Here is a 27,440-nt window from a genome sequence, read left to right as displayed (position 1 = left end):
AAGGCTCATTATCATTCAATTTTGTAATTTGTTTTGGTATCCAAGATTTTTCTGTAAAAGTCATTCACTGTCTCAACAACTCAGAAGCTCTTTAAATATTAGTGATATTAACCCTTTCTTTTTAGATGATGAGCAAGAAACCATCTCAAAAAAAAAAGAAATAAAAATATTTCAGGTACACAGTAACCAATCAAAATTGTATAGGCAAGCTTAGAATGATGAAGCACACAATTCTCTACCCATGGTGTCCACTATTCACTGGTTCTAGTTTTAGTTCTTGTGGTCAGTCCCCTCTGGGGCTGTCTATGTTTGATATGAGTTGCAAATACTTTTTTCAAGTTTGTCCTTCAACTTTTCTTGCAAAGGTTTCATCCCCCCGTGCAGGTTCCATGTTATTTGGTTCAAAAAAAGTCCCATTTACCAATCTTTGCTCTCAAAACTTCTGATTTCTGAGTTATATTTTGGAAGCCTTTCCATTTCTAGGTTGTAAAGGAATTCACTCTTTAGGATTCTAAGGCTACTTCTAATTTAATAATTTTAGTTATCTGTTGATTTCCTGTATTGAAAAATGATGATTTTTTTTCCTGTTAGTTTTGGTTCTATTGGTTAAATTTGAACTTCTTTCTTGCACTAATTTTAACACGTTATCCTGAATCCTGAATTTATAAGATGACAATTCTAACACCCACAGTGCTTACTATGGTCTCACATTTTGGCACATGCTTTATTAACACTGAAAACGAGCTTCAAAAAATGTGCCATTGCCACCACTGCTTTACAAACCAGAGACAAGAATCTTGCCTCCCATTCCACTGGTGGGAGTGGTGAAGCCAGGCTTCAGAATCAGAGTTCCAGCTGCACAGCCTGCACCCTCACCCACTAGACTGTCAGAGCTAAAACCTCTACCTTCTACCTTCCCCCTCATCATAATCTCATGAACATTCATACTGTACTGTACAACAATCAAACTGTTCAAGCTTCATCCTTAGTAGAAAGGAATCTATACTGCTATAGACTGTAAGCATTTGCCACTCTTCTACCTGTGTTCCTTTCTTTTCCTATGGACTCCTTGTGAGAGAGTTCCTAGCACTTTACAACTTATCTTTCCTTGTACTCCATTATTGCTTGAAATCTAACTCAAGTATGCTTCACATCTGCTCCAAAATTTGTCAGATTTTTATTTAAAATGGCATATAACTATCATTTCTTATTTGGGCAACACTCCTTTCACTTCTCAACCACAGGTTTTCTTTTTCTATTCAGAGATCTTCTCCTGGAATAACTCTTTACTCCTGTTCACATTTGGTCTGGCTACTCTTCTGGACTGGCTGACCAGTCAGTGATTTCCTTTGAGCTGCTCTTCTGTATTGCTACAGCCACTGTGTCCTGATTTCTTAAGCTGGCTCCTCAATTTGCCAGAATATCACCTCCAGTAACACCCAAAAGAAGGAGAATAATTTTCAGAGTCCTTGAATGTCTCAATGTCTTGATTTTTCCATCACACTTCACTGAAAGTTTGCCTGGCAATAGGACACAGAGCTGAAATGAAGTTTCCACTAAGCTTTAGATGTCCTGCTGCACGCCCTTTCAGCATTCTGGCTTCTACTAAACTTGATGCCATTCAAATTCTCTTTCTTTGTAGGAAAACTTCACTTTTCTCATTATTCTTTATCATTTAGTTTCACAGTGACATGTTGAAATCCTGGCCTTTTTGTTTAATTATGTCAGGCATTCAGCAAACTCTTTTAGTGTGAAAACTCCTTTTTCCAGTTCTGTTAGATCTTTTATTTTGGCTGATTTCTTCCACTCTATTTCTCCCTTCTCTTTCTGAGACCTTTTAAAGTCTCCAAGACTGGTCTTCCTTATCTCTTATGATCAGTCTAGTCTGTCTTTTGCTCTACCTTCTAGGAGATTTAACATTTTTTCTTTAGTCTGCCTACTAAATTTTATATATGAATCATTCAATTCTCTTTCTTTTTTATTCAATTATAAGGCAAACAGAATTAACACAACATTAAGTAACTTCAAACTGACTTTTGAAATGAAGTGTGATCAATTTAACAGGCATAGGTATAAGAATTCCTGACAGCCTGTCAACCCACATTGCTGCACGTCTAGATGGCCAGGCCTCATCAGTACCAGAGTCATTCTCCCTGTTGTTTTTCTAGAATTACTCTTTAAAGGAAAAACCATGATGGGGTTTAGCTGAAACACAAGCCTCCGGTCATGTTGGTGAGAGACAACACCACAAACACATCTTAGAAGATGCCACTGTGCAGGTCTAGTCTCAGGATCACAATGGCAGAGGTTACGAAAAGCCGTATCTTTCTTTTCAAACCTCCCAAAGATTACCTGATACCCTGCTATATTCCTTTTGATATGGTCTTTTTAGCCAGATATTTTCTTCTTTAATTTCTAGGTTGCTATTCTTACATTAGCAATATGATGACCCTAACAGTACCCAAATATCACCCAAATGGAGTTCAAATGTGAACACATGACTATTCAGAATTAGAAAGTTCAGACAGTAGGAAAAGTCACCCTAAAGTACTATCTGATACAGCTCGGGTCTCATGTCTGCAAACAGGAGCCTAAAAGGAGAAATGTACATATACCACTGAACTCGAGGACACCATGTGGGGCTACTGGACCGTTTAAATCTCTGGGTTTCTCCTGCTTCCTGGACAGCTGCTCACATAGCCTAGGGGCATCTGGACTGGTAACATTTGCTGAACACTGGGGAACCCAGCCCCAACTTTTCTATGAAAAGCTGCCATCTTGAATTCGCCATGATGGTCTCTAGATCAATTGCTGAGAATGGGCTTGTACTTTGTCAGTAGCTTGTCCTGCTGTGAACCAGTCAGATACAGCAGTGGAGCTCTGTGCAATTAGAAGGCACAGAGCCCACATAATCTAAGAGGGCTCTGCCACTGCTGATGGCACTGCACTTTCTGTTGACCATGAAGAAATGGTGTCATTCTCTCATTTCAGATCCTTCCTGCTGGGAGCATTCAGATCTATTAGGACCAAGCAGCAGAGTTTACCTGAATCAAGACCATCATACACAATGCTGCTGGCTCTGCTCTTAAACTAGTGGCATCATTATTGATATGAATAAATGCATTTGCCAGCTCATCATCTCTGCCTCAGCATAGGTGATCTATAGGGGAGGCTGTGACAGATTGGAGGTGCAACGGCCTAGATCCCTTATTGAGGGCCACTGGCTTAGAGGGGCTGAGTGGTGTATTCAACTGTGAGAGCCGCTGGACAGATGCTGGCTAGCAGCACTATCTTAAAGCCATTCACAAACTCCAAATTTTTCTATTTTTATAATTATTTTTTTCTCTGTTCCTTTTTCATAGCATCCTTTTCTTAGTTTTATCGAGATTGATTTTTTTCTGAAACCCAAGTACAAAAAATATATATGTTTTAGTCAGATCTTTACTGCTGTGATCAAAATACCTGTCAAGAACAACTTAGAGAGGAAGAGTTTCTTTGGGGCTCATGGTTTCAGAGATTTGTCCATAGATGGCTGACTCCATTGCTCTGGGCTCAAAGTTAAGCAGCACATCATGGAAGAAAAGCCCAGCAGAGGAAAACTATTCAGCTGGTGGTGGGATCAGGGAGCAGAGGGAGGGCAAGAGGGAAAGGGCTGTAAGGAATATGCACCTTTTCAGGGCATGCCCCCATAACACGCTTCCTCCAGTCATGCCCCACCTGCATGCAAGTATCGCCCAGTCTATTCAAACTTGAATGGGTTGGGTCAATTAGGTTATGGCTCTCATAATCTAATCATTTTACCTCTGAATATTCCTACACAGACAGTAACCTTGAGGGGATACCTCACATCCAGGCCAGCAGCACTGTCTTGGAGCCATCCACAACCTCCAAAATTTTCTATTTTTACAATTACTTTTCTGTTCCTTTTTTAAAGCATCCCTTTCTTAGTTTTATGCAATTTTTTTCTCTGAAATCCAAGTATAACAATCTATCGATTTATTTGTATGTATCGCTTTCATTCCCTGAATAACCTATATCTCTGGGGTCAGAGAAGCTCCCTAGTATTGATCTTATCTCTTTCATGCTATTGGTTCCACTCAATAATCTGATTTTTAAGAAACAAATGGGTAAATTAGTATGGGTTTCCATACTTTCTAGCTCAGTCTCTTTCCTACATGGAAACTACCTAGGAACCCTGTATAGGATAGGGGGCATGGCAATATGGTGGTATCAATTACCAGGCTTTGCTTTAGGATAAGAGCTGCTGTCAAGATTGTGGGACTTTCCAAATGCCATAACCTAGATGACAACATCTGTTCTGAGTATCAGGGTGGAAGAGGGGGTGGCATGCCTACTGGTGCAAACTATTCCATATATAGAACTTCAATTAATCTTTTTTTTTTTTTTTAATACCACTTCTCATTCTCACCATCCATTATACCTGCCAATTCTGAGCCCAGAGTCTCTTGGGATCCCCATAGCGGGCTGGTTCCCACATCCCTCTAGTTCTCTCCTAGCACATTCTGAACTGCAAATGTTTCCACCTCTTCTGTCAATATGTTCCCATCTGCTTTGTCTTCTAGAAATTCATTGAAGGCTGTCATCTGTTGCTTAATACCCCTTCCTCTTCTCATTACTACTTTTTTTAAAAAATGTTTTTTAAAGTTCTAATTTCTATTCTAAGTGTTCTCTTTTTATTATAGATTAATTCAGCAGGGTCCTCAAAAGGGTTGGTGCAATCTCATGCACAATCCTCCTTGATTCTTCTGGCCAATGATTTGATATGAATAAATGCACATGATATGAAACTATTTTTTAAAAGTATAGATATGAAGGAAATCAATTTATAATGCAGTGAGTTGTATGCAAGTTTTTCAATTTCTGCGTATTGTTTTCAGAAAGAGGAACTTTCAATAGTTTAAAAGCAAACAAACAAGGAAAATTTATAATTTCCTCTGAATTTGATGATTCAAAGGTATCTATGCCATTCAACCAAGAGTGGAGGAAAAAGAGAGAAATTCATAGCTTTGTGTGTGGATGTGTGTGGAGGGGGGGATGTAAAACTGATGAGTTTAGTTTAGAACTGTTGATTATAAAATGTTTACAAGATGATTTGGGAAGATATGTCTAGAAGGTAATTGAACATATATTTATGGACCAGGCAGATTGCGTCTTTGGACCATGCTGCATACAGAACCACCCAGCTAGAAAATAAACAATTTACAAGGGCAAAGAGAATTCTAAGGAATATAAATAGTTAAGGGTGGGTTCAGAAAAAAAATCAGCCTCTAACAGTGACTGTAAAGGAGTGTCCAATTATATCAAGCAAGAAAAAGACTAAAAAGCATGTATGGATTTTTTAGTAAATTATTAAATACCCTGGAAGAATAATGACATTTAAGAGGCAATTTGCAGCAACTTCACCAATGTGAATGTACCACTTCAGACAATAGTTGAAATACTGATTTGTAGTAGTACCTGCCCCCAACACCTGTGTGCATTTGTTTCTCTAAAGGGAATAATGAATTCAGAGCTGAAATGTTGCTGAAAAGGATATAGAATTGAGATAACTGACAAGAATTGTTGAAAATGGTTCAAGAAGTTCAGGAAGAAGAGGGAAATATGAAATCATAGGTATCTGAAAATTAGAGAATAAAGAGGGGGGTCAGATGATCATTAGTAGAACAGACACATAGGAAAGGGAATGAGGAAGGGGAAAAGACAGGAGTTGGAGTCAGAGAAGGAGGTATGCAAGAGAGTATTTTTAGAAACAGTAAGGTGTAAGGTAGTAACAAGTTGAAGTGCAGCAGAGGAAGCGAGTGACTTCAGAGAAGTGCAGTCCAAATCCCCAAAGTGGAGAGGATAAAGGACTAGAGTTGAGGAATTAGATCAGACATGCACATGGATAGTAGAAGGCATTTGGGATGACTGAAGTACTGAGGAAGACTGAGATCAAATTTCTAAGTTTAGAAACTTAAATTTAGAAATTTCTATGAGAAGTGACCCTGTGACTAGAAGAGAAGTCCAACAAATAGCAGATAGTGCATTCATCCCTGTCTGAGTAATCAGGGAATGCACAGGTGTTATGTGGCCCTCCTGGCCAGTTGGTTGATAGGGGAGTTTGAGAAGTCAGGAGCTGAAGGTGCCTCCTCAAGCGTCCAGGCCACCGCCATCATGCTGGGAAGAGCACAGCAGTGCACACTGGTGGGGCTAAAAATGCGCCAAGACAGATAAGGCTCCACAGTGCACAGGCTTCCACAGAATCGTCATCCAATGATCTGTGACAGTTACTTGTCACCGTAGCAAACAACAGGCACAGTTCAACGAGTATGCACTGGACAAACTGGGTTGGATGCAACCTGAGCTGGGACAACTGCCAAATGCCACCTAAGTGAAAACAGATCAATGTCTCCTACAGAACCCTATCATTTAAGACCAAGACTGGAGCCCAGGCTAAAAGAAAAGCAGATCTGAAGCCTGCCAAACAGTCACCTTCTTTTCTGGACCATGTACATGGGCCCGTGGCTCATACTCAGGACACACTCAACAACAGACGAAAACACCCACGCAGATGGCATCAACCAATAGTGTGTATAATCTGGGATAACTAACAGTAAAAAAAACAATGTGAATTTATGTGACCTGGCAGTTATTTCATAACATTTCCTATCCATTAAAAATTTTAAGGGGCTGGGGATGTGGCTCAAGCGGTAGCGCGCTCGCCTGGCATGCGCAGGGCACCACATAAAAGTAAAATAAAGATATTGTGTCCACCTAAAACCAAAAAAATAAAAATAAAAATAAATTTTAAGGGGGGAAAAATAGAATTCCCAATAGAGGGGTTAAAGTAGACTCAAAGATTATTTATTATGCAAGATATATATAACACAAAATGAAACAGAAGCAAAAATATCCCTCAGGTAGTTCATAGTTGAGTATACAACTTCTTATGGATGGTTCTACACTAGAATAACATGATTTTAATAATCTTGGTCCAATGTTAACTGGAAAAATATTGTTTCCATATTTTCCTTATCATACAAAACAAATAAATACACTACTTCTTTAAAATACACTACATCTTTAAAAAAACATACGTACCTGATTCTTTTTAGGAAGTGCCCTGTTTCTGTACTTCGTTTCTTGAGACTTCCTCCTATTAATTTTCTTTTCCTTACATGACTTAGTTTCTGCATTATGTAAGTTGCAAACGTTCTCCTCTGCAAAACTGATCAATTGCTGTAAGAAAAATTTAAAGCAAGGATCCCATAAAGCCCAAGCAGTCACATTTTTAATGTAAAGCTCTATTATTCTTTTTCCCATGATGCTCCTATCATTTTACATCCCATTTCTTCTTAATTCACAAATTCCACTAGTGGCATTTTAACCAAAATTCAACTAAGAAAATTGAAGATTTATTTATTCATCAAATATTTATGGAGAACCTACAATTTAGCACTTAACTATTGTTGGGTTACAAGAAAGAAAATTGTGAACTGTAAGATTCTATGTTTGAATTATGGGCTTATCACTTAAAAGTTCTATGACATTAAAATATATGTTTATACAATATGATATAAGCAAAAATCCAATTTAATCCAATTTAACATAATAGAAAAAGACTTGCATTCAATGAGCATTATGCTTATAACTTCCAGTTGAAACTCAGTGTTAAATTGAAGTGCAGTTTAAGGAGGAGTTGTGCTTATGTAATTTTCCAGCTCTGTTAATTACAAGCTAATCTCCTCCACATTCACCTCAATGAAATTCATAAAATTACACAGTTCTTAAAAATTTCAAAGGGATTACCTCTCACATTAACAATTTGAGACAACGGCCAAATGCCACCTAAGTGCCAAGATAACTAATAACAGAATTTAAAATCAAATCAGTAAACATTACTACTCTGGATTACATGCTAAATAGATTAAGATTTAATTTTTAATAATACTCATTAAAGTAAGATTTTACCCATTATCATCTGATCATGAATATAGAAAAAATATATTGTAAGATTTAATATAAACACTTACATTTCTTCTGCCAGAAGTCCGTGTTAGTCTACCAATTTTACGGGAGGATACTTTCTCGTGGTTATTTGAAGAACTAAAGGTATCAGTGCCTGGTAAGTAAGACACAAACAAAATCAAGTTGCTAACACAAAATGATAACATGAGCCAGCTTTGGGAAATACTGAACAGTCTTTTAGATACACTCACTTTTAATATCATATTTAGACATAAACAATTACCAAGAGGAATAATTTTTGAGATCTAAAAATTCAGAACACTTTAAGCTTCTGAATATCATCACTTTCTGTGGTGAATGCTTAACATATTATCATGCTAACAGACTAAATTACACCATAATACCACATATTATGATAAATGCATGCTATTTTCATAGATATCCATTTATTCCAAACTATATTTTGTAAAGGAAATTATAATAGCATTAAGATAACCATGAATATATCTTGCTTAATTAAAAGAAAAATTTTGATTTGTTTTATAAAAAAGTACTATAAAAAATACTATAATGAGTTTAAGAGTTAAGACTTTGGAAAGTGATTAGACTACATACAGCTCAAAAGTTAGCACAAACTTAATAATATATAGCTTGGATTCTGTGCTCATAAGATGGCTGGTGTCAACAAGAACCCATTAAAGGATTGCAACCAGGGAAGTAAGGCTGAGTAATTGTTCCCACTCCAAGAGCCCAATCTATAACATTTACCAACCAATGCCTGGTTTGTAAGAAGAGCTGGGAGCAATCTCTGCTGCCTTAATAAAAGATAAGGTCCTTGGAAGTACATGTGCCAAAAACGCCATGCTAATATTGATGAAACATTTTCGATCTTTAAGAATAACCCTTATCTTACAATTCAAATCATTCCAGTTGTGCAAAATATGATAGGCGCTTACTGTTGATACTTAAGAATTGAGAGTCCCATAGCACTTCAAAAAAGGATTTTCAAGATTTAACTTCCATCACAGAAAGTTAAAAGTGGGTGATTATAGGACTTAGAATGGAAAGGGATAGATAAGCAACTTCCCATAAACTTTTTAAATAACTACAGTGGTAGTTTGTTTTTTTAAAACCAAGCATAAATTGCTGTAACAAATATAAGTCATACCTGAGAGATTCTCAGAAACGGAAGGATTCAGAACTCCAAATGATACCTGAAGTGGTTCTATGTTTTCCTAAACAAAGTGGGGGCAGGGATGGGGGAGTGGTAGAAATTAGATATCTTTAAATTCAGTTAATATATAAATAATTTGCCCAAAAGAAAAATGTCTTATTTGGGTAAGAGGAATTGTAATAAGATTATAATAAGCAATAAGATTAAAGAGAAGGTAACGATATTAGATTTAAAAATACATGTTTTTTATAACACTGAACAATCATTTTTATAATGAAACCATGGTTAGTAATTATAATCCACCAAAATTTCTATTAAAAAGTGAAAGTTGCTTAATGATTCATTGATAAGTTACTTTTTGGTTTATTAAAAATTTCACATGGGGCTGGGGATGTGGCTCAAGCGGTAACGTGCTCGCCTGGCATGCACGGGGTGCTGGGTTCCAACCACCACATAAAAATAAAATAAAGATGTTGTGTCCACCGAAAACTGAAAAATAAATATTAAAAAAAACAAACAAACAAACAAACACTCTCCCTCAAAAAAAAAAAAAAATTCACATCATTCCAGGCATGGTGAAGCCCTCATGTAACTCCAACTACTCAGGAGGTTGAGGCAGGAGATCACAAATTTGAGGCGAGTTTGGAAAACTTAGAAAGAACCTGTCTCGAAATTTAAAAAGGGCTGGGGACAGTACCTTATTGGCAAAGCACTAAATTTTATATGCAAAGGCCCTGGGTTCAATGCCCAGTACCATCAAAAAACAAACAAACAAACAAACAAACAAAAACTTTTGTTTAAAGCCTGCAAAGTAAGTAAGAAAACCTAATAATAAATAAAATCTAACATTACAATATTATTCCTGGAACTTCAAGGATAAAGTGGCAATATAAACACATTAATTGCCACGGTGTTCACAGACCATGGACTTCATAGATAAAATTGGTCAATTTGAAGAAATATCCTTTTTTAAATCTGCTTGCTCTAATTCTTTCTTTTTTTCCTCAAAAATGGATGCTGGATTTTGTCAAATGCTTTTTCCGCATCTACTGAGATGATCATACAACTTTTCCTGTTTTGGTCAGCTTTTGCATTGCTGCGACCAAAAGACCTGATAAGAACAATGGTACATCTTACAGCAGTTAAGTCCCATGAAATATGCTATGTACAAGGAATCATGGAAGTATTGTTTGTAAGAGGGAAAAACAGGAAAAAAAATCTACATAGAAACTAGATTTAAGAAACGGTGGCTAGGAAAGGCAGCAGAATACAACAGACACTAGTATGGCAATAAGTAAATCAATGGATGTGTAACTGATGTGATTCTGCAATCTGTATACGGGGTAAAAATGGGAGTTCATAACCCACTTGAATCAAAGTGTGAAATATGATATATCAAGAACTATGTAATGTTTTGAACAACCAACAATAAAAATTAAAAAAAAAAAACAAAAAAACGGTGGCACTTCATTTAGTCTACCTCATGATTTCAAAGCATAGCTACTGCCCATACAAAACAGGTATGACCTGAAGAAAATCCAACAAGCTTGTTCTGCACTCATCACACTTACAAGATTCTCCCCCTTGTCCTCAAAATTTGGTTGAGGCAATTGCTCAGGAACTGGTGATTGCTCAAGTAGCAGAGGACTAACACTACTCAAATCCTTTTGTCGGACAGGTGTTCCTCCTTTACGCAATGGAGTGTTTGCTGGCAAAGATTCATCAAACACTTCTGGGCTTAGATCCTCTCCAAAAGTAACTCTCTTCCTCTTCCTCACATTTAGAAAGGCCGGTGTTTTAAGACTTTCTTGATCTTCTACAAATAATAAATAGGAATATGTTAAAAAATTAAGCCCTAATTCAAATTATTATTTGAATAAAAGATGGTTTATAAAGCAAATCCAAAATGGCAAAGAGAATATGGCACAGATTTTAAAGTATAATTTTGCATAAATATCTTAATAGTTTATAAAATTAAATATAAAGTTTTTGCTGGGCACAGTGGCATACGCTTGTAATCCCAGTGGCTCGGGACGCAAGAGGATTGCGAGGTGAAAGCCAGCCTTAGCGAAAGTGAGGCATTAAGCAACTCAGAGACCCTGTCTCTAAATAAAATGCAAAACAGGGCTGGGGATGTGGCTCAGTGGCCATGAGTTCAATCCCCAGTAGCACCCCCCCCCCAACACACACACACACACATGCACATATACACATACATACACACATACACGTATATATAAAAGAATATATATATATATATATATATATATATATATATACATATATATTCTTTATAATTCTACCATTAAATAAAATGGACATAGGTGAAATAGACAAACTTTAAAAAAAATTCTTTTGTAGTGCTGGGGATAGAACCTAGGGCCTCCCCATATTGGGCCAGCTACTACTGAACTACACACTCAGCCTCAGACCAATTCTAAGGCTCTCCAAAGAAATTCAATCCCTCCCAAACATCTTTCATTCCTACATAATTTCAGGAGCATCAAAGCATTAGTGGATCACTGAAAATGGGATATATTAGATTTTGTTAACAAGAAAAATGATGCCCTCAGGCTTAAAAGTAAATATGAATTTTTTACCTGCATTTTGTTCTTCGCAACAGTTGGAAAGATTTGAGATTAAGCCTGGATCAATCAAATCATCACAGTGGTTGTCATGGTGCTCCTAAACAAAAATGATAATCAATGAGTGATTCTCTATAAAGAAATGTACATGTAGTTATTAAGAATGGCAATTTTAGGGGCTGGGGATGTGGCTCAGGCGGTAGCGCGCTCGCCTGGCATGCGTGCGGCCCGGGTTCGAGCCTCAGCACCACATACCAACAAAGATGTTGTGTCCGCCGAGAACTGAAAAATAAACGTTGAAAAATTCTAAAAAAAAAAAAAAAAAGAATGGCAATTTTAGGGTACTGGGATTGTGGTTCAGTGGTAGAGTGCTCACCTAGCACAGATGAGACACTGGGTTCGATCCTCAGCACCACATAAAGACAAATAAGTAAAATAAAGATTAAAAAAAAAAAAAAAAGAATGGCAATTTTGACGTGAGCAGTCATTGTAAAATTGACATAAAAATGTAATATTTGAGAATAAATTTAATCAACATGAGTAAGAACTGTACCCTTAAAATGATATAAAATTACTGAGGAAATAAATATATAAATTAAGAAAAAAGAATGTCAATTTTGAAGTTTTTCTGTCAAGGGCAGACAGTATAGTACTGAAGATTATCTTAATCTTCATAATTGTTCTAAAACATCATGATGTTAGATACAAAGGAAAAATGGGTTCTCTACATATTACTTTGGCACATAGTATTTTAAGAACAGAAATCCATAAGTGTGAGTTAAATCATTCCATCTTTAACCCAGAAAATAAAATTAAGGAAATATGAGTGGCTAGAATTATAGTGTACTGCATCTGGTATAGGATGAGACAGAGTAGACAAAGAGTCCAAAGTGTTACGAATTGCACTAAAACAAGAAAAAAAAACTAAACAGGTAAATGAGTTAACCGGATGTGTTTATCTGTAACATGAGAATTGCACCTTCCATAAATGCTCAAATTTCTTGCCTTCATTACACGAAAGAAGGCAGCTTTTGTCCATGTTTATCCAAATGAAGATTACAGAGAGGCAAATTGTAAAGGAGGGATATTGTGAACTCTGCAGAAAGACAAGGGGAACACAGGGCTGCTGGACTTTCTAGGAGAGTTCGGCCTGTGGACTGTGTCAAAGTCCCCTCTGAGTCACCACCTACTTGTACGGCCTCAACCCACTCACTGTTCTTGAGAGCTTTTCCTTTTCTCCACTACATCCATCCCAAGAGCAGCACGTGCCAAGAATAATTCTGCCCCAGACGAACCTCCTTAAACCTGCTATGTCTCAAATCAGTTCTCTTTCCTGACCAGGCAAATGTACATAACAAAACTGTGAAGAAAGTTAACATACACACAAAAATCATGGTTACCTTTAGATTTATTTTTAATTAAAACAACCATAAAAGTTAGCAAATAACTTGAATTTTGTAAGCCAAGCAACTTGGGCCAACTTAGTAAAAAGATTCTCTACACAATCATGCCTTCCTATCATCCTAGTGGCAGGACCTGATGTTTATTATATAATATTTTTAAAAACAATTATACACGTCATTAAGGTGTTATCTGAGAAGTTAACCTAAAGATATAAATAAACAGTACTGTACTAGAGATCTAAATCAGTTCTTCAATCAAAAAGTTGATAAAACACTTAAAATAGCAACTGACCATGATGATGAAAGGTAATCACTTCATTTTGGCTTTAAAAATAAATCTGTCGGAATAGCTGTGTGTTAAAATGCATGTGCATTGGAAAAAAATATTTGTATTTCTGATGTGCCAGGCACTGGTGCTAACTTAATATCAGCATCAATATATTATAAATATAATTATCAATATACTGAATGCTAAAATTACCAGATACGGGAATTACTAATATCCTTTATAGGTAGAAAACCAGGACAAGAAAAGGTTAAATAATTTGCTCAGTTATTACATTTCTGAGTCTGAATTTGACAACAGGCACTGACTCCTGAGCCTCCATGAGCAACCTGACACAGATTTTAACATCATTCTTACCTGGGTTCACTGAACAACCCTTAAGCCTAACCTACATGCCAAATGGGGCTTTCACCTGTCCTGGAGTATACCACTATAAAGATACCAGAACTGTCCAGAGACACTCCTCAATGAATGGCACCTATTTCCCACCAGCTTCCTCTTTTCTCATATCAACTAAGCTTAGAGAAAAAAGTTTGATACTAAAACGCCCATGAATCACCTGGGTTTCTTGAATAAAGAGAGGGTCTAATGCTAACTCTTTGAGTAGGACCCGAGATAGTGCATTTCCTCAAGCTCCAAGGTGACAGTGCAAGGATCTGGGTTCTAGAAATTATCATATGAATATCTATGGAGATATGTATAGAAACATTCACTGCAGTACTTTGTGTAATAAAGAAATACTGAACCAAAAATAGAAAAAGAAAAAAGGAAAAAGTTTGTGTCAGATCAGGCGGGGGAGGCTTTATTGAGATATCACTCCCGGGCAGAACTTGATCAGACCCACAGAGGGGACAGGAGAAGGGTCTGAGGAGAAACTACGCGGAAGTTCGACCGGACTGGACTTTTATGGGGCTTACAGCAGGAAGGGAAGGGCTTGGGACAGGAAAAGGTGTTTCTAGGGTCCCTTGCCCCCTTGAATTTGGTCAGGGGAGTTGGCTGAACTCCAGGATTGGCCAGGGGGTCCTGTGGATTGACAGGCGTTAGTCAGGAGATCTGGCTGATTCACAGGCGTTTCCGCTGGCATCTGATTGATGTTCTTTTCCGACGTGGGCTGCTTTGTTCTAAGTTGCCACTAAGTGGCCACCAAGTCGCCACCACCGACCTAACAGTTTGGTTATAAGACTTATTTTTTAAGACCAAATATTTTGGATAGATAGGTAACAGACTGACACATTACATTTCCTTTTACATTAGTATGATACATGACACTTCAGAGGTATTGCTTTGAAGAAAAATGAATTCTTATTCATTTGCTATAGGAAATATGATTCTCTTCTTACCTGTAAGTTCTCTGCAAAAAGGTTGCCAGAAGGTTTCTTCAATACAGAACGAAGTACAAAGGAGTCAGTGGATGGAATGTCCCTCTTGCACACAGTGGTAGCTGATGACTTGGCCTCGGAGACTGTGTCTGAGCTTGCCCCTGCTGTCAGTATGTCAATTAAAACAGCATCACTTGATTCTGTGCCCTCTACATAATCAGGAACCTTGCATTCTTCAAGATGAACATGTGATTGTGAGATGTCCAAATCTCCTTGTTCTAGACCAAAAATATTTGATGTATTGAAAAGACAATAGCATGCTATGAAGAAATTCAAACCTTATATATCCTGTTCAGGGAGGAGCATCTGGGATTTAATTTGAACTCATAAAAAGAAGACAGAGAAGTGGCCATCAGTCAGTTTGTAATTCAAAACTGATGAATAAGGGGAAAAAGCAAGCAAGAGATGTTGGCCACCATAGAAATCCAGGTCAGAGGCTGGAAAACAGCACCACAAATGAGCCATACACTGCTAGTCTACCTTGGCTCATAATACCTATTACCTGCATTATAAAACTAACCTAAGCAAATCATTGAGTAATGAGCAATTTTACTGCTGAAAATCAGAGGCAATATGCAAGAGAGGTGGAAATGAGAAGCAGGTAAGGTTATCAAACCAAACCAAGTCAATGTGTCACATCTGTGGATTCTGCATTGGTAAGTGCAAGGACCCAGATAAATCTGAATTTTATTCTAGTTACTTACACGTAAGAATTCTCCTATAAAGGAAAAATTCTGAGACATATTTACACACAAAAAATTATTTTTCTTTATGAGAAATACATTATAGGTTAAAAAAAAAGGCAGGAGGGAAAGACTTGGAAGCATGAAGGGAAAGAGAAAGAGTGTGAAGTGAATAACAGCAGGGTCAGACAAGCAGTGCACATGAGGCTACCAGCAGCATAATTATTCTGAATTTCTGCAGCGGTAAAGAAGGGGCAGAGACTGTACTGAAGGCAGAGATCAAAGGTATGCAGGCCTCCTGTCCAGGTGCCCCCTTAACAAAGGACTTTTAATTCCATTTTACAGGATTGTTTTACTCTTCCTGGAGGCACACTGTCTGAAACATGACCTCTTGAGAAGCCACCAAACAGCCAGACAGTGTAACTCATAATAAGGCCCCACTGCCATAGTAGACCCACTTTTCCCTGTCTCATTGAAGAACTTTTGGGCAGCTTACTGGCATGCTCAAGTGAAATTTTGATACTCATCATGTATTAGACAGAAGGTAGAGTAAGGTGACTGGTAAAATGATGATTTTTATTATCTATACTATTTATAAATATTATAAAACTATTTATAAGTATTATTAAGGACTATGTCACTCCTAAGCAAAGTCACACGACAGTAAAGCAAAGAGAATTGGTCAGGAAGCAAGAGGGCCTTATGTCATCATAGTGACAAGCTCATAAGCTGGTTGCTGTTGAGGGCCACAGCCAAGTAGGGAAGATGCATGGCATTTTTGACAGAAGGGAGTGGTTGAGAGGTGACACCAGCGAACCATTGAGATGATAATGGTTAAGTTAAGCTGCGTATTTAGTTGTATATAGACCCCTGCTGTCTACCTCAGGCGCCTGCTACTTTGGAGTTCTCACAGGGATTCCTGGGAGTTGGTTGGTGAAGTTCAGGTGAAGTTCCGGAGGAGGGATTTCCGGTTGGGGGTGTTCCTGAAAGGGCCACGTAGGTGGCAATCGTGGGAGTTCCTGTTTGAACCTACAAGTGCCTCTGCAGCAGGCTGCCCTTAGTGACCAGGCAGGCTTCTATCTATCCATCCATCTATCATGGGATTAAAATTAAAAGTCAGAGCACATGCTCTCTACAAAAAAATGCTAAAGAAGTTCTTTTTAAAGGTAAGAGAAAATTCCAGAGGAAACTTAATCTTTAGGAAAGGATGAAGAAGAGCAGAAACGATATATACTAGGCAAATATAAAAGGCTAGCTCCCCTGTTATTTAAATACTTAAAACCAAAAATTGTAACAGCTATGGAGCTACAGTAAAGTATATGTATTATATGACACTTCCAGTACAAAGAATGAAGAAGGAGGGATCCAAGATGGTGAACTAGAGGGAGGCTGCATTCCTTGCTGCTGTTTGCCTACCTTTTGCCTGCTGCCTGCAGACTGTCCACACACAGGGCTCAATGCCTGTTGCTGCCTGGAAGTCCATTGTCAGGGAACCTGTAGGTTTGGTTACACACTGCTGCTACCATCTTGGGACACTAGCTAGGGCCTGGGAGGCTCTGCAGGTTTGCCACTGCCCCACCACCATCTGGGGGTGCAGCTGCCTCAGTCTGGGGACATCGGCCAAGACTTGGAGATATACTGTCAGGGTACATGCAGGTCTCCTTGCACCTGAGGTCTTCTTGCTGGGTGTGCTAGTGGCCGCCATCTGGCTGCCTCTTTGCATGGTTGCTCCTTTGTGTGAGCACACCCCTGGTGGTCTCTCTGCAAGCTGGAACATCATTGAGATCTTGGGACTGCAGCAGGGCACAGCCTGGGGAATCTGGAGCCCAGCTTCATCAGATTGCAGCTGAGACTATGTGGGTCAGCATGGGCCTGGCAAGCCCGTGGAAAGTCAGAGACTAGGCCCAATTCCCCGGGTGGAGAAACTGGAGAAAACCAGGCTCTCTCCAGCTCAATGAGTCCTGAAGTGTAAGGGAGAGAAGGGGCTGGTGACAACAAGTGGGAAGATGTAAAGAGGGGGAGAAGGCATCTTGCTCCCAGCTTGCCCAGCCAACCTGCCCAGCACCCACTGGACTGGAGCTACCATCAAACTTCAGACAACCCCATCTATCAGAAAAGAAAAGCTGAGAAAATTTTTAAAAGCCAACAACAGCAATTGGTCAGTTTTCCATAGACTTTCCTTTTTTCCTCCCCCACCTCACATCTCTACCATCTCTGAATCCAAATGTTTTTCATGTATCAGTTTATTGAGGAGTGAGATGTCTGAATAGGATATTACAGTGTGATTGTATATTCTTATATTTTTAAAAATATAATTTTTTAATTTTCTCTTTAGTTTTAGGTGGACACCATATCTTTATTTTATTTTTATGTGGTGCTGAGGATCAATCCCAGTGCCCCATGCATGCTAGGCGAGCACTCTACCACTGAGCCACAACTCCAGCCCCTATTCTTATATTTTTACATTTTGTTTTTATTTGTATATATTTTCTCCCTCACTTATCTGTCTCACTAGATTTTTTTTCTCACTTCTCTCATGTTAACAGCCAACCTCTGTTAATTCCTCCTTTGCTCTTACTATAACTTTTTATCTCTATTTTCTCTTCTTCTCCCTCATAAATATCACATCCTCTCTCCCGTTTGTCCATCATTTGAAATCGTAAACCCTTTTAGCAAACTTACTGTTCATTCTATAGACTATAATTGAACACATCATTTCTGTTTATTGCAACAAAACTGGAGATGCCAAAATAGGAGCTATTTAAGGTTGTATATTGTTTGCATTGGGTGCTGTTATTATTGGTCTCTCCCTTAAAAGTGAGGTAGTACAAGCCTTCAGGGACACTATAATTGGACTTCAGGGTAGAAACTGTACTGCCTCAAATCCATACTTCTAGATGGGAAAATGCACAAACAACGTGAAAAAACAAGGGAACAAAGTGCCTCAAACAAACCTCAAACAAAAAGATGTTCCAACAATAGAATCCATAGACAACACAGTATAAGAAATATCAGAGAAATTCAGAATGTACATAGTTAATTTAATCTGCAAAGTAAAGGATAGTATAAGGAGTGAAATCAAAGAGAAAATACTGGAAGTGAAAGATCACTTCAATAGAGTAAGAGATTGTGGAGGGGGCAGGGAAACAAGCAGAAATCCTCGAAATAAAGGAATCAATAAATCAAATAATAAATTCAATAGAAAGCATCACGAACACACTAGACCACTTAGAAGTAGAATCTCAGGCAATGAAGACAAAATATATTCTTGAAAATAAAGTTGACCATTCCGTAAAGATGGCAAGAAATCATGAACAGAACTTCCAAGAAACATGTGATAACAGGAAAAGTCCAAACTTAAGATTTATTGGAATAGACAAAGGCATGGAGATACAAACCAAAGTAATGCACAATCTTTTCAATGACATATCAGAAAATCTCCCAAATCTAAAGAATGAAATGGAAAATCAACTGTAAGAGGCTTACAGGACCCCAAATGTATAAAATTACAGCAGCCCTGCACGGAGGCACATTATAATGAGAATTACTAACACACAAAATAAGAACAGAATTTTAAAGGCTGTGAAGAAAAATAAATAAATAAATAAACCAATTTGGATATCAGCTAATTTCTCAACCCAGACCCTCAATGCCAGGAGGTCCTGGAATAACATATATAAATGGATATCAACCAAGAATTTTATATCCAGCAAAACTTAGCTTTAGACTTGAAGATCAAATAAAAACCTTCTGTGGTAAACAAGAAAATCAGCAAAGTCAAATCAAAAATCAAAAATAAACTAAAATGACCAGGAATTTAAAGCATATTTCCATAATAACCCTGAATGTTATGGCCTAAATTCATCAGTTGGCAGACTGGGATTAAAAAAAATAAAAGACCCAAAACTATGCTGTCTAGGAGAGACTCATCTAGAAAAAAGACATCCACAGTATGAAGGTGAAAGGATGATAAAAAAAAAAAAAAAAATACCACTCACGTGAACTGCACAAACAAATGGGGGTTTCCATCCTCATATCAGATAAAGTGGACTTCAAGCCAAAGTTAGTCAGAAGGGATTAAGAAGGACATTTCATACTGCTTAAGGGAATCATACATCAACAAGATACAACAATCGTATCCATGGCCCAAACAATGGAGCATCTACATACATCAAACAAACTCTTCTCGATTTCAAGAATCAAAGAGACCACAACACAATAATTCTGAGTGACTTTAACATACCTCTCTCACCACTGGATAGTTCGTCCAAACAAAAACTAAGCAAGGAATCTATAGAACTAAATAATACAATCAATAATTTCTACTTAACAGACATATAGAATATTTCATCCATCATTGAGCAAATACACTTTCTTCTCAGCAGCACATGGATCCTTTTCCAAAAAATGGACCATAAGTTATGCCACAAAGCAACTCTTAGCATATACAAAAAAATAGAAATACTACCCTACATTCTATCAGACTGTAATGGAATGAAACTAGAAATCAACGATAAAATAAAAAATAGAAGCTACTCCAACACTTGGAGACTTAATAACATGTTACCGTGTTGGGAGCCATTTGTGAAGGATGGGCAATGTTGGAATCATTAAGGAAGGGAAGCTGCTCTTCCAGGAACCACTGAGTGAAATTTCCCAGTTCCAGAAAGCCCAGATCACTGTGGCACTCTGACCTAGCTCACAGCTCCACGTTCAAACACAGCCATTGGAGATGGCTGGAGAATCCCTGTGGTCCTGGGCTTTTCTTAGTTAGTAGGCTTTGATGGCTTCTTCTATCCCACTGCTCAAAACTGTTCTGTTTAAATTGTGTATATCCTCTTGCATTCAGTTCGGGTAGTTCATATGGGTCTAGAAATTTGTGGATATCTTTGAGATCTTCTATTTTATTGGAGTATAAATTTCCAAAATAGTGTCTAATTACCTTCTGTATTTCAGTAGTATCCATCATGATATTTTCTTTTTTATCATGAATTTTAGTAATTTGGGTGTTCTTTCTCTTCATTAGTGTAACTAAGGGTTTCTCAGTTCTACAAGACTTTCAAAGAATTAACACCAATATTCCTCAAAGTATTCCATGAAATAGAAAAGGAGGGAATCCTTCCAAACTCATTTTATGAGGCTAATATCACCCTGATACCAAAACCAGACAAACTCACACGGAAAAAAAAAAAAAAAAAAAAAAGCCAGACCAATATCCCTGATGAACATAGACGCAAAAATTCTCAATAAAATTCTGGCAAATCACTTACAAAAACATACTAAAAAGATAATGCATTATAATCAAGTGGGATTCATTCTAGAGATGCAAGGTTGGTTCAACATACAATAATCAATAAACCTAATTCATCACATCAAGAGACTTAAAAGTGTTTGACCAAAAAGAGCACCTCTTCGTGTTCAAAACACTAGAAAAACTAGGAATAGTAGGAACATATCTCAACACTGTAAATGCTATCTGTGCTAAGCCCAAGGCCAACATCATTGTAAATGGAAAAAAATTGAAAGCATTCCCTTTAAAAACTGGAACAAGGCAGGGATGCCCTCTTTCACCACTTCTATTCAGCATAGTCCTGGAAACTCTAGCCAGAGTAATTAGAGGAAAGAAATTAAAGGGATACAACTAGGAAAAGAAGAAGTAAAACTGAGTTTGCTGATGAGATGATTCTATATTTACAAGATCCAAAAAATTCCACCAGAAAACTCCTAGAGCTAATAAATCAATTCAGCAAAGCAGCAGGATATAAAATCAATTCTCAGACATCAAATGCATTTCTATACATCAGTGATGAATCCACTTCAAGAGAAGTTAGGAAAACTACACCCATTCACAATAGCAAAAGAAAAAAGAAAGAAAGAAAGAAAATACTTGGGACTAAATCTAACAATAAAGGAAAAAGACCCCTATAACGAAAAATACAGAACACTAAAGAATTTGAAGAAGACTTTAGAATATGGAAAGATCTCACATGTTCTTGGATTAATATTGTCAAAATGGCCATACTACCAATCTATGAAATGGCTTTATATAGATTTAATGCAATCCAATTAAAATCCCAATAGCATTCCTCATAGAAATAGAAAAAACAATCATGAAATTTATTTGGAAAAAGAAGAGACCCAGAATAGCCAAAGCAATCCTTAGCAAGAAGAGTGAAGGAGGAGGCATCACAATATCAGACCTTAACTGTACTACAGAGCTATAGTAACAAAAACAGCATGGTATTGGCACCAAAATAGACATGTAGACCAATGGTACACACAGAAAACACAGAGATAAACCCACATGAATAAAGTTATCTCCTACTAGACAAAGGCACCAAAAGCATACATTGGAGAAAAGATAGCCTATTCAACAAATGGTGCTGGCAAAATTGGAAATCCATATGTAGCAAAATGAAATTAATTACCTATTTCTCACCCTGCACAAAAAATCAACTCAAAGTGGATCAAAGACTTGGGCACTAGAACAGAGACCCTGTGCCTAATAGAGGAAAAATTAGGACCAAATCTCCACCATGTCAGCTTAGAAACTAACTTCCTTAACCAGACTCCTAAAGCACAAGAAATAAAATCAAGAATCAATAAATGGAATGGATTCAAATTCAAAAGATTTTTCTCAGCAAAGGAAACAACAAATAATGTGAGGAGAGAGCCTACAGATTGGGAGAAAATTTCTACCATATGCACCTCTGATTAAAGCATTAATCTCTAGGACGTATAAAGAAATCAAAACACTTAGAACCAAAAAACAAAACAAAAAAAAACAAGTAGCCCCATCAATAAATGGGTTAATAACCCAATCAATAAATAAATTTCTTCTTCACAGAAGAAGAAATATAATCAATCATCGAACATGTGAAAAAATGTTCATCATCTCTAGCGATTAGAGAAAAGCAAATTAAAACTACTCTAAGATTTCATCTCTAGTCAGAATGACATTTATCAAGAAGACAAGTAACAATAAATGTTGGCAAGAATGTGGGAGGAAAGGTGTACTCATACATTGCTGGTGGGACTTCAAATTGGTGCAAGGACTCTAGAAGGCAGTATGGAGATTCCTCAGAAAACTTAGAATGGAACCACTGTAAGGATTCTGGCTGTGGAAATGTTTAAGGCAGTGTTCACTCCTGGCGGGTAACAGGTGCTCTGTTTTCCACACTTAGAATATTCAGCAGTTTTTCCCTGGAATTAGTATGATAACTAATACATGTGCATTGCCTAGCTGCTATGGTAACATCCTTCATGAGGAGGCTCTGGGCTAGAGTCTTATCAGCCTTGACCTTGCTCTCAGACACTCAGCTCCTGGGCATAAAGGAAGTCTCTTGTTAGTCAACTACAATGTTTCACTGAGCCTAAACCTGCCCACCTAACAATAACTTTATCCAATGGACTTTCTTGAGAGCTTCACAAAGCTCCTAACATTGCACATTGCAACTTAGTACATAACTGAGGAATAAACAGCATAATGTTGCTAGGTCTGTAACCTGCCTAGTGATTCAATGAACAATATGTACTAAGGATGCCAATGACCTAAAGTAACCTATTGATATAAATAAAGCTAGCAGCTCAGGCAAGCAGCTTTTGCTTTGCCTCTGCACCTTGCTTCTGTCTCCTTTTGTTTTCCTTACAAACTACCATTTGACCCAGCTATCCCATTACTCGGTTTTTACCCATAGGACTTAAAATCAGCACACTACAGTGACACAGCCACATCCATGCTTATAGCGGCTCAATTTATGATAGCTAAACTATAGCACCAACCTAGATGACCTTCAACAGATGAATGGATAAAGAAAATGTGGTACATATACACAATGGAATATTACTCAGCCTTAGAGAAGAATGAAATTATGGTGTTTGCAGGTAAATGGATGGAGCTGGAGATTATCATGCTAAAGCGAAATAAGCCAAACCCAAAAAACCAAAGGCCAAATGTTTTCTCTGATAAGCAGATGCTAATCCATATTGGGGGTGGATGGGTGGCTAAAAATGAAGGAATTCTGGATTGTGTAGAGGGGGGCGAGGGGAGAGGAAGTGAGAATGGGAAGAACAGGGGACTGAGATGGACATCATTATCCTACATACATGTATGATTACCCTACTGGTGTGACTTTACACCATATTCAGCAAAAGGGAGAAGTTGCTCTCTATTTGTATACAATGTATCAGAATACATTCTACTGTTATATATAACTAATTAGAACAAATTCTAAAAAAACAACTACACACACACACACACACACACACACGACAGTTTAGATTTATGATTTAATTGTCACTGCTCTCCCAACTGGATGATTCCTGCTGGTTAAAGAAAGACGAATCAATCATTGACTCATTGATTCTCAATCTGTACCCGCTGCTCTGGCCCCCCAACAAATTTACCAGCCTTCTCTCCTGCAAAATAGAAAATCTAGTTTTACAAACAAGGAAATATGAATCACTGTAACAAAAGTGAAGGATACAGTCAGTCCAGAAAAGATCATTTGTGTGTCGATCATTTGTGAACCTTGAGATTCACTTGATGAAGAGAACTTTGCTGACTATACAGATTCTCAGAGATAATATGAATTGATAAGATTTAATAGTGCAGAGGTTTCTCAAGCTGGAAAGATGCAAAGTCTTGGTGTGTCCTTGAGTGCAACTTTCTTTTCCTGCTCAGGACAGTCCTTTCCCATAGTCCCTGCTTGCAAAAAAGTTAACACTGACCATGACCATTATTTGATGTGTGTATTACCCAGTGTTTTATCTTATTTGCCTGGATAAGACTTGGGAAAGCACTTAGCCTGAAAACTAAATTAATATATTTAAGAATTGATTAGTGAAGCAGCCATGGAATGGGGACATGTTAATATTTTAAGAGGGGTGAAAACACTGGCCTTCACGAAGAGCTTCACTTATTGACCCCTCTGGCTTCATTTTATTCAAAGTAGTAAATAACATACCTTCCATTAATCCAAAATAAATAAATATTTTTTTTAAAAAAAGAACTAAAAAGCCATGGTGGGGGATAGGAATCAAGCTGTACAACTGGTAAATTTCTATATTCTATGTGAAGTTGTACAATATTAATTGTAAGAAGACTATGAGAAGCAAAAAATGTTATGTTATAGTCCCAGAGCAATAATAAAAAAAAGATGCAACCTAGGTAAAAGGCAAGAAATTAAAATGGAATTCTAAAGTCAAAGTCAAATAAACCTAAAGGTGGCAAGAACAGAGAGGAACAAAAAAACTAAAAAATATATGATAAAATAGTGGATATAAATATATACTGCAACTAAATGGTGGAAATTATCAGAATGAATAAAAAAGCAAGATACAACTATGTCCCACCGGAATTTTACTTTTAAAAAACAAAAACAAATAAAAAACAGGCAGGCAAGCCTGAAACTGTGGTAGCAACTCTCACTGAATATGAGAAAACAAATTTTGGGAAACGATAAATAACTTCTGCATCCTATGAAGACTTTTTGTATCCTTAAAAAGAGAAATAAGTAGCAAAATTTACATATAGTGCTACTCTAACAAAACAGACTTAATATATTAGTAGCCCCTACTCTTTATACTACATTCTATTAGCTTGGAAATACTTGACCAATTAAGACAGCAGTTCAAAAAATAAATTGCTCATATTCCAATAATTCCAACACATTCCTACTAGTTTGAGAGCTCCTAAAAAGTATGAAATCATGAAAGCTCCTAAAAAGTATGGAATCATGTTAGTCTTCTGAAGTTTTAGTGTATAAGTACATAAATAAAACATATCCATGGAATGGGGTAACCAGCAAAAATACTAAAGAAAATTCCCTACTTACCGTTTGAAGCCTCTGGGCCCACTAAACAGGTAGAAGATGCTTTTGCTATATATCCAGGCTGGGTTAAACCAAGTTCAGATGATTTCTTAGAGAAAACAGGTAAAAAGTAAAGAAGCATTATATTTTATTACGTGTAGTATAACTGAAACTTGATGCAGATTTTAGTAGGCATCATGGATTACCTGGAAATTTGGTGTTCAGTCACCTTATTATCTAACAAACAAACTCAAAGTGAACAGGAATCTAACAGAGGAGTACTCATCTTAATTGTATCCTAAACATCTCACAAAATAAATTTTCAGTCCCCTAGAAAAAGTTTAAAGGACATATTTATGTTGCCTATTGAAATTGCTACCTTCAAAGAGGAATGTCTTAAAGTGTTATGTAATAATCAAATACCAAAAGATAAACAGCTAGAATGAAAGAAACATTAATGGCTAGGACAGAATATATATTCATACTAATTCAGAAACCATTTCTATATTGTGGTACATGTCCAATGAATCAAAGTTCTGATAAGAAAAAATCATTATGGCTTCTGTCGTATCATGTAACTCTAGCCAGAATAAAGCAGAGTGAGCAAAGATTTCGGACAACTCTGGGACACAAATGAAACCTATTAGAAATTGAAGAATCTCTAGTGAGTATGAGAGATATATTTTAACTGTTATATACAAATCTAAGTGACAGGGACGGTGCAGAAAAAAGTTCCGGCTGTTTAACAGTTAGATGCCCCTCTCACAAAGCAAATGAGAACCTACTGAATCACACCAGAACAAGGAATATAAAGCAAGAAAAGCTACGACACTGGCTCCCTGTTCCCTCTTGCATAACGGTCAGCAGATCTTCAAGAGTATGATTTTTCTCCTGTTTTAGTAAAATTCATGTTGGTTATTGTTCTTAGAGAATTTTACTAGCTAGGTAGTTATAAGCCACAAAAGTCCCTTATGTACTTGAAACAAGGAGGAATTGCCAAAGGGCACCTAGATTCCCAGCCAGTATTAACCCAGTCAGGCGCAACAAGTGCAAGACCTTAGACCTAAGCAGCACCTCCCAGAGATCACCCTACATGCAACTGCAGTGTAATTGATGTTTAAATTATCTGTCCGTTTAGATTCTACTTTCCTCGACAATAAGCTTCTTGAAAGCAAGACTAAGACCATCAAACCATGACCATCTAGAATAACATATCATGCAGATGACACAGAACTTAAGCTTTTCATAAAGTCCTTTGTGGAAGATCAACATATCTATCAAAACTATTTCTAGCCAGGTCTTGGTGGTGCACATCTGTAATCCTAGTACCTCAGGAGGCTGAGGCAGGAAGATCACAGGTTCAAGGCCACCTTTAGCAACTTAGTGAGGCCCAAGCAACTTAGATTGATCCTATATTAAAATAAAAAATAAAAAGGGCTGGGAAAACCACTCAGTAGTAGAGTGCCTCTGGATTCAAAGCCCAGTACTAAGAACAAAGAAAACAACACAAAACCCCACAAAACTGTTTTTAGTAAATGACATTAGAAGTAACATGCTATATGTACATAGGAGACTGTATGACCAATGTGATTCTGCAATCTGTAGTCAGAAAAATGAGAAATTATACCCCAATTGATTCAAATGTATGAATTGCCAAGATCATTGTAATGTCATGTGTAGCTAATAAAAAAAAAAGAAAGAAAGTAACATGAAGGAAACACCAAACACAACTTAAAACCCTAGCATCTACATGTCACAAGAAAGCATTAACATTGAAATAAGGCCTTGACAGTCTTAAACCACCCAGGCAGGAAACCAGAGCTCCATTTGTGTGTGTAAAATAAATGAATTACCTCAGGAAGATCTGCAGAAGCTTCATCAGCACACATGCCATCCACATCCATACTAAGGATCTGAAGATCCATCACTCCCCTTTCGACATTGCTGAGGTTGTCATCAGAGCTGCTCTGCAAGGATATTCTTCGACGTTTGCATGGTAACTTTTCAGAGAAACCAGACTGCTGACATTCACCAAGACCTTCCATGTTGGCTACACACACAAAATGACACAGGAATCAACATTTTTTTCCTAAGCTATTTTAAAATTTTGTACACTATAAAAATTGGGGGAAAATTCAGTGTTTAAATTA

The 27,440-nt window shown here is 37.3% G+C and overlaps 1 protein-coding gene across 2 annotated transcripts in view; it reads right to left on the bottom strand.

Moving 5' to 3' along the window:
• The window catches only part of Cdca2 (cell division cycle associated 2), a 53,697-nt gene that overhangs the window by 14,248 nt on the left and 12,009 nt on the right, over positions 1-27,440 (bottom strand). For both annotated transcript variants that reach the window (XM_046447897.2, XM_058580420.1), the window contains exons 6-13: positions 27,144-27,340; positions 25,315-25,399; positions 14,757-15,013; positions 11,743-11,827; positions 10,714-10,958; positions 9,137-9,203; positions 8,034-8,122; positions 7,102-7,239 (exon numbers count right to left, since the gene is read on the bottom strand). In XM_046447897.2, coding sequence (XP_046303853.1) covers positions 7,102-7,239; positions 8,034-8,122; positions 9,137-9,203; positions 10,714-10,958; positions 11,743-11,827; positions 14,757-15,013; positions 25,315-25,399; positions 27,144-27,340 — 1,163 coding nt within the window. The remainder of the gene's footprint in view (positions 1-7,101; positions 7,240-8,033; positions 8,123-9,136; positions 9,204-10,713; positions 10,959-11,742; positions 11,828-14,756; positions 15,014-25,314; positions 25,400-27,143; positions 27,341-27,440) is intronic.

The sequence above is a fragment of the Marmota monax genome, unplaced genomic scaffold, assembly GCF_021218885.2.
Source record: "Marmota monax isolate L192 unplaced genomic scaffold, Marmota_monax_Labrador192_F-V1.1 WCK01_AAM20220418_F8-fsc00040, whole genome shotgun sequence".
NCBI lineage: Eukaryota > Metazoa > Chordata > Mammalia > Rodentia > Sciuridae > Marmota > Marmota monax.
This window is presented reverse-complemented; position numbering and strand designations above follow the sequence as displayed.